At 36.9% G+C, this 8,730-nt stretch overlaps 1 protein-coding gene across 1 annotated transcript; it reads left to right on the top strand.

The window, feature by feature from the left end:
• Window positions 1-8,109, top strand: COX7A2 (cytochrome c oxidase subunit 7A2). Its single transcript, XM_007426959.4, has 4 exons — window positions 1-134; window positions 1,446-1,535; window positions 6,778-6,862; window positions 7,788-8,109. Exons 1-4 carry the CDS (start codon window positions 117-119, stop codon window positions 7,841-7,843), a joined length of 249 nt encoding a protein of 82 aa, XP_007427021.1. The 5' UTR covers window positions 1-116; the 3' UTR covers window positions 7,844-8,109.
• Window positions 8,110-8,730: the final 621 nt, after the last annotated feature.

Here is an 8,730-nt window from a genome sequence, read left to right as displayed (position 1 = left end):
TTCAGCGGAAGTTTGGGTGTCTGACGTCACGCGGCGGGGATCGAGCCGCACTTCCCTTTCCGGTGTCCTTGCTTGGTCTCGGCGGAGGTGAGGAAGGGATCGGTGGAGCCGGCAAGATGTTTCGAAACCTTTTGGTACGTGGGTCCGGGGCGCGGGGGGGGGGGTCCTTGCTGTTGGGGGAGACCGTTACCTTGCGGAACCGTTGAGATGAGAGCAGCAGTCGGGGATGATGGGAAAGCTCCGGGGGAAGTTCCTGGCTAGTAAGAGCGGTTCCTTTCTGACGTTCCGCCTTTCCGTCTTTGTTGGGACCTGGAGGCCAGGAGAGCCCCTCTCTCGTTCCCCCTTCACAATAATCTTATGAAGTCGGATGGTTAGCCTGAGAGAGGACAGCTGGACTGAAGGCGACTTAAGGGGCGCGGATTAGTATCTGGGCCTCCCCGGTCTTAGTCCAGCGCTCATGGCTGGCAGTGCCGCGCTCTGCAAACCGTTTCGCGGGATGCGGGTGGAAGAAGAGCGCCCGGGCGTGGATGGTTGAAGTGAGCGCAGCGCGAATCAGGCTTCCCACCCGGGGACTTCCTGAAACGTTGGCGTATAGCTCCTGCCCTCCTCTGCTTCGTGGTGTGTTTTTGGTGGCCGGTGGTTGCATTTAACGTGTGGAGAGGGACAGCAGTGCAGAGTGGACGGGACCACATCATACATATGGGTAGGGCTGGAATTTTTCCATATTTCCTATTTTGGTGGGAAGACTTCTAAAAAAAGATCTGTGTTATACATATTTAGGTCTTATACTATAATTTTGTGTTTTCCATCTCAGAATAACAGAAAACTCAGTTTTCAACCATTCAGGGAGTACTTGCCTATCCTTATTAGACTGATATAGATTAAGATGTAATTTGAAAGTTAGCAGGATTCTGAGGGCTGTATAATGTAAGAGGCAACAGTAAGGCCAAATATGGGTAAGAATGATTATCCCCAACAATAAAAATAATTCACGATCCTATTTTTTTTAATGATGCTATACTAATTTAGAGAATATTAGTATAAACTGTGATACTCATGGAGGCAGCCCGTAGACTCTTTATAAATGATTTTGGTGACAGTGGAGATGAACATTATGGCTATGACATAGTGTTGGCAGACAGTTTCCCTTCATACTATTGTTTTTGCTGTGATCATTGCAACTCATTTTGCATATAATAGCATCCCATAATTTGCTGTTAATTTGTTATCACAGTTAACATCATGCCTAATTGCTAGGTTAGGTTGTTGGTAGTTTTTTGGGGGGAGCAGAATGTTTGCACTTCTGCAGATGTGATTCTCTTTTTGAATTCAGAAATAAATGTAGCATCAGCCTTTGTATATTAGTGCTGTCATTAGGGTTGATCCATGCTGTAGTGTTTGCACTGACTTAGTTATACACACAATATATTGTATTTCTGTTGTAGGCTCTTCGGCAAATAACACAAAACCCCATAAACTCTGCCTCTCGCAGGCAGATTACAAACAGGATTGCTGACAAGCAGAAACATTTCCAGGTACTGATTATCTTCCTACTTTGAGAACAGATAAACGTAATGGAGCATTGGTATCATTGTTGTGCATTTTTTTAAGTAGAATGAGCTGATTCAAGATATTTTACCAACAATGTTACTGAGTAATAAAGCCATTGTGATTTCTGTCTTAAGTTTGCATATGTGATTGTTATGCTATTCCAAAATCCAGAACTGTATTGAGATGAATATATGTATAACTTGTTGGGCAGAGTGATAATCACAAACACTCCTGTTTGTGCAGAGCGCAGCAAAAACTCCAGGAAAATATTAGCCATGACAGCAAACACAATGCAATGTCCATTTCTTGTTTCCCAAAGAAATCCAGTCAGAAAATATATACTAACTGGTGTTTATTGATAAACATGCAAAATTCCATAAAATGCAAATATCATACAAAATATAAAGAAAAACACATCTTCTCATTTAATGTAGCATCCAAGACTTATTAGCAACACAAGCTTAACAAAATCTCTAGCTACAAACTCTTAGAGAAGAGGTACACTACTTGGTACTTTGTTATAACTACGTAGCCCATAAAACCTACATAGTGACTAACACTAAAACAACTAACAACTACGCAGAGAGACTGAACATTTTCCTCCCCTTGTATTATAGCTCTATGCCACCCCCACTGGGTAACTAGCATACACACGCCAATAGGTGGCAGTAAATAGCACAATACACAACACACAATAACAGGTGTTTTTCACATGATCTCTGTAGTCAAAATATTATTTGTTATTGTTGTAAAGATAATGGGATGAATCCTTTCCCATGAGAAAGAAAATCCTGACATAACTATCAATGTGTATGTCTGGGTGTGTATAAATAAAAGCTGTATCACTAGATGGTAAGAATAATTCAGACTTCTAAATTATAAGAGCACCCAGTAAAATAGTTAATACAACAATTTAATTCATTGTTTTATGGTTACTACTTGCTTGCAAACTCAGTTTTTTTTTGTTTTGTTTTGTGTAATTCATTTTTATTTCCATTTCTCTTACTGTTAACAGACAATTGTCACTGTGGAAGCTTAATTTGTTGGGTAATACATATCTTTTCTAGAAGCTTCTTTAATTCTTCTTTTCTTTTTATCTCATCAAAAATAGCTTGTATTTTCTCTTTACTCTTCTTTTTAAGTTCACTTTTATGTTGTATAAAATATCCTCTCATGAAAGCTTTATTTGCATCCCAAACCATCCTTACATGTGCACCTTCGTTAAGATTATTTTTTAAAAATTCTTTTAATTTCTTTTTACAATCCTCTACTATTATTTGTTTTTGTAACAGCATTTCATTTAACCTCCATCTGAAAGCACTAATTTTCTTTTTAAAAACCAAACTCACTGGGTTATGGTCTGAAAAAGTCTTTGGTAATATCTCTGTTTTATGAACATTAGTAACCAAATTCTTCAAAATGCAGATCATATCTCTTCTTGGAATAGATCTGTGTCTTTCAGAGAAATAAGTATATTCTTTTGAATTGCCATTTTTGTGTCTCTGTACATCAACAAGCTCTAGATTATCCATCAAATCAAAGAAAACTTGGTAATCTATCTGTAATGTTTATATTTTTCTCAGAATTTCTCTCTTGTGGGGAAACCACTCCATTCCAATCCCCCATTAGACACCAATTTTCATAAGAAAATTCCATTAGTCTACCCATAAGTCCTTTATAAAATGTTACTTTGTCCTTGTTTGGGGCATAAATTCCCAATATCAGGGTCTTACCCCATGCAAATTAACTTCCATCCCAACATATCTACCATGTTCATCAATCAGTATACATTCTGGTTGTAGCTGGGGGTTTATATATTATTTATTTTATTATTTATTACATTCGATTTATTGTCCGCCCATCTCCCCCCAATGAAAAACTCCTCTTTTTTTTGTTCCTGCTGAAATAAATGCTTCACCCAAATTTTTGTAAATCAAATATTTTGTATCCTTTTTTCTAGTGTGTGTTTCTTGTAGGCAAATTATATCCTGTTTTAATTTTTTCAAAGAATGATATTTTTTTTCCTTTTTGACGAGCATTTGCTCCATTTATATTCCACGTTAAGCATTTATAATCCATAACTAGGCCAAAAATTTAGAAAAATTAATATCTGTAGCACCTAATACAGTATCATCCTTTTCAATTTCCTGTTGAGACTTTTGTGTAATCTCATCTGCCACTGTCACATCCATTTGTATTTCCTCCATTTTTTCTTTGAATTTATCCAAGAATTACGCAGCCAGTTTGGTCTAGTGATTAAGGCACCAGGCTAGAAAGCAGAAGACTTTGAGTTCTAGTCCTGTCTTAGGCACAAAAGCCAGCTGGGAGACTTTGGGCCAGTCACCCTCTCTCAGCCCAACTCACCTCACGTTGAGTTGGTTGTTGTGAGGAAAATAGGAGGAAGGAGTATTGGGTATGTTTGCCATCTTGAGTTATTTATAAAAATAATAAAGGTGGAATAAAAAAAATGAAAAAAAAATCTCACTTTCTGCACATGCAAATTCAGTCAAAACCTCTGCTGCTTAAAAGTAAAAATCACTCCTTTCAATTTACCTCATTGGAATGGAATATTTTTCTGTTTAAGCCTGTCAGTCAGAAATAAGTCCTCTTTTCCCTTGTGCAGTATTCTAATTGGAATTTCTCTAAGCACAATTACATCTGTATGACCAGTCTTCAGTGCTGCAGAGCTTGGTCTCTGGTCTTCTTCCTGACAAAGTACATAAGGATATCCCTTGGAACATTTCTTATTTTCACAAATCTCTTATTTATCCTGTAAACTTTGTCAATTTCTGTCTCTGTATATCTTCATCTCTCTGTTTATAACTTCTGTTTTACTTTCCAAAATTTCCATTTTATCATTAATTTGTTTTACATCTCCAGTCAGTTGTCCTACAGATTCTTCAATCTTCTTAACATCTTCTTTCATTTCCTCTTTCATCTTTACAAGTCTTTCTTCCATTCTCTCTTCAAATGATGCCAAATTAGTATTAAGTGACTCAGATATCTTCTTGCTCAATTCCTCAAACATTTTCTGCAGCATCTCCAGGGTAATCCCCCTTTCAGTAGGTTGCTGTGTCCTCTCTTCTCCCACTTTTGCCACTTTTCTTTTGGTTGCCTTTCTAATATTATAATCCAAAAGTGAAAGTGTCTCAATTACAAGGGAAAAAATAAAAGCAGGCTTCCCCCTGCCCTTTTTATTTTCTGTTTTGCCTTTCTGTGTCCTTAATACTTTAGTTTCATTTGACACTCAGTAGTTATAGTCATACTGTCTGTCTCATATTACCTTTATCTTCTTGTTTTGTAAAATCCACCAATTGTCTGCTTTCTTTAATATTAAACAAACAACATTCCCACGAAAGTCTGGTCTGTGTATCTATTTAGTTCTAATATTTTTAAAAGCACTTTCACCAATTTTTTTTTAAATTACTGTCCCCTTTATCCATTTATACTTTCTTACATCAAATCCTTGTTAAGCTTTTTGCTAGTAGTTTAAAATCCTTTAAAACATTATTTCTTTCACTTTCTTTGATCCAGAAAGACGATTGACTTACCAAGAGGTTTTCCCTTATCCTGCCGATTAGAAGATCTCTCTTTAACTTTAAATTGATTGTATCTGATAGTGATTAAGAAAGTGAGGCTTTTGCGAACCTTATGTTCATTATAGGCTGCATTGCAATTATGAGCACAATTGAAATCCCTCAATTCCCAGCCACTCAATTCACAAGTTGACCCCAAAAACCACGATTTCTGCAGTCTTCTCATGAGGAGCAGTTGTCTGGAGTGCAGGTGGGCGATCTCACAGTCTCTCCTTGTCCAGAGAGGTTTTGCCAACCAGAATTTGCCGTCTGCCCGCTGATCCCCACCGGAATGCCATTCCTGCTCCTTCAGGGATGTCTAGCTCGCCATTAGACCTCACCTGAAAGCCCACCAGGAGAAGATTTCTTCACCCTCTTCTCCTTCCTGGGGCCAGGAAATTGCTACCGCAGACACAAACTCTCCTGCACACTTACTATGATATTTCTCTCCAGCCAAAATTTCTAACAGTCTCTCCAACAGCACATTCTGCAATACTTGGTAAAACATGGCAGTGTATCTCTCCATTTCTCTCCTTTCTCTCTGTCACTCTCCTTCACAGGTCAGACAAGCAGCATCTCCCCCAGCCACTGAGGTAGTGGGTTCCCCCAGGGCTTTAATCCCCAAGACCCATATACAAGGCTCAACCAACTGGAATGCTCTCTCCATCTGCCCCACAACAGTCCTGGCTAGTAACCAGGTCAGCTCATCAGCCCTTGGGACAGCAGGGCTCGCTCTAAGGCCATATCTGAGCGCTTTCTCCCTTTTTTCTCTCTGCTTTTGCTGACTCATGCCAGCACCACAGCAGCCAAGCCAAGTCACTAAAACCCATATGCCACACTAGAATAGTGTGTTTCCACATCCAGATTAACTAACCTGTACCTCAGTTATTTCAGAGTTATTTTAGCTCTTTTGATAACAGATAATATAAATAGTTTAGCTTAATGAACCACTTAAAAACGTTTTTGCCCTCTTCTTTTCTTATCCCTCTGAATATTTACCGCAACCAAACTGCATTAAAGTAGACCAAAATGCTATGCTACGTTAAGCTTGAAAGTGGTTTTTGTGTTAAGTGGAGGTAAGTGAGCCGTCAATAAAACCTGGTCAGATATTTTAAAGCTTGAACTTTAAAACAGCTGTGGGCAGATTTCAGGCTTGCAGAATCTAATTTGTGTTTTGTTTTGTTTCGTTTTACTGTACTGCTGAGATCTAGCAATATTTTTATTTAATTATTGAGTAAATTAATAATTAGTTTACTTAATATTTGTACTTTGACTTGTACCGCTGCCCAACTCACAATGACTCTGAGTGGCATACAGTAAAATTAAAAGCAATCTTAAAAAACAATGCATATCAAAACAACAGAACATCCATCCATTGGAAAAATACTTGCTGTATAGCAATATTTCAGGGTTTATACATTTCTAAATTCAAGTTAAAGCTTTGAATTGCAGGATTTGCTGTGCTGTAATGTAACAGAAGGAAACAGTGTTTCTGTACTTTTAACCTATTTTCAACAGATCAAGATTTCATTTTCTGATGATATAACTATTGCTGCAGGGGTTTTACTTTTTTTTTTGAGGAGAAACTTGATTTGTAGAAGCTAATCCAAAACTAATACATGAATTCTGTGTTTTGTGTCATTGATTTTAGGAAGACAATGGCATTCCGGTACATTTGAAAAATGGAATGACAGATATTTTGCTGTATCGACTTACCATGGCCCTTTCTGTTTTTGGTAAGTTTTAAATATAAGCTAAGCAGTGTTTGCCTCCTAAAATTTTCAAAAGAATCTAGTCTCCTCTATATGAATCCAAAGTAGAGAATTCGAAATGTTCTAGGGTTTGGTTTGGTTTGGTTGAATGAAGTATTGTAGTTAATAATTAATTAAAATATTTAATATCAATTATTTTATAAAATGTTCCCCTGATACTGTATTTGTGTATGACAGCCTTTTATCATGTGAAACCTTTCATATCTTTTACTTAATGTAATCTTGAGAGAGAGTATATTGGCTCATATCTGTTTTTAAAATTGTTTTCAGAAAAAAAAAACTGTTAAAGTATATATGACTGAGTTGCCTTTTAGGGATGTTCTACATCTGGATCTTCAAGTTTGTCTTACAGAGCATAATTTAGATGTGTAACTGTTCCCATTACAGAAGATTTAAGTCTCATTTTGTTCAATAGGAAAAAAATGAATGCTATTTTTTTAAAAATTAGACTTATTTGCTCTTGGCATTATTTGACTCAATGGCTCTCAATCAATTTTGAAATATCTGTTTTGACATTTAAATTTTATTTAAATAATGATCTCAAAGTTTAGGGGAAACTTCCTAAATGAAAGCTGAATTAATTAATTAGCAGGATCAGCAAATTTACAGTGTTTTAAAATATGGTTTGTTTTAAAGCTTAGAGGTTTGGGTAATTATCTTAAAATAAATGCTTTAGGCCTAGTTGAGGCTGTGCCTATATTACCTATAGACCTTTAACATGTGAAAAAAAATTGAATTAAGAACTTTTCTAAAACTTTTTAGCTTAGCACCTTTGTCTTTAAGGTGAAAGTGAAAGGGTTGGTGCAACACTTCTGTTGTATGCTAAGAGGAACTACAACAGAGCATCTGTATTCTGACTATCATAATATATTGTGTTTCTTATCTTCAGGGGTTGGCTATCTCCTCTATAATTTCTACGAGGTAGGAAAGTCAAAGAAAAACTAACTCCAGTTCAGAGGATGCATCCTGGAATAGCATCATTCTGTCCCATTCCATTAGACTCATCAGGGACCTACTTTTGTCCTTGTCGTAAATGATTGTTTTGTGTTTGGGAACAATATTCATTAAAAATGTTGTAACTGTGATCAGTAAAATAGTTTGGTCTGAAGGATATATTTGCATCTGTTAAAAAAATATTTGCTGAAGTTTGTATTTGTTGTGACTGCTACAGTTTAATTGCAAAGATGACTAATAAACACTGAAATCTGTGATGATTTGCCTTCTTGTTTGTCTTGTTAAAAATATATCAAAATTAATAAAAAGTGTCCTAATATTATAAGAAGAACATAATCTGAGGATCAAGCTAGTTTGCTACTGCTAATAGAAGAACTGTGTCTGTGGAATATGAGGGGATGCAATTTTTAGCAATTTCCCCTTCTCCGGCCCCAAATCTGCTCCCCTGGCAGCAGCTGCACATGCAAGAGGAGAGGCTCCTGAATTGTTCCATCTGTCCCTGTTTTGGATGGGGCAGTTCAGTTAGAGGGAAGCAATTTATTAGGCTCTGTCTGGAATCTTGGTTTGAAAAGTATTATGAACATCACTGAAATGATACTGGAATTGAACTCTGCACTGATTACTTCAATTTTATCTATCTGTAGGTTAAGAGCATAAAAGGAAATAGTTCGCTGCCTATTGGTTATATCTGTCCTTAGTGCCATCGCCGTTAGAAATCGTGGAAGCATTTTATTTGGAAGTAAGAATGTATTGAAATATATGCTTCCTGCTGTAATTTATAAAACCACCCCACAAATACACATAACATGCAACACACTTGACTGGGACAATTAAGGTCCAGTATGTAGTATGAACTTGCTAACTCAGGCACTGCTTCT

This window comes from Python bivittatus, unplaced genomic scaffold, assembly GCF_059951505.1.
Source record: "Python bivittatus isolate LINGU-HERP-01145 unplaced genomic scaffold, Pbiv_v1 ctg000020_np1212, whole genome shotgun sequence".
Lineage (NCBI taxonomy): Eukaryota > Metazoa > Chordata > Lepidosauria > Squamata > Pythonidae > Python > Python bivittatus.
The sequence above is the reverse complement of the archived record's forward strand: the minus strand, read 5'-3'. Positions and strand labels throughout refer to the sequence as shown.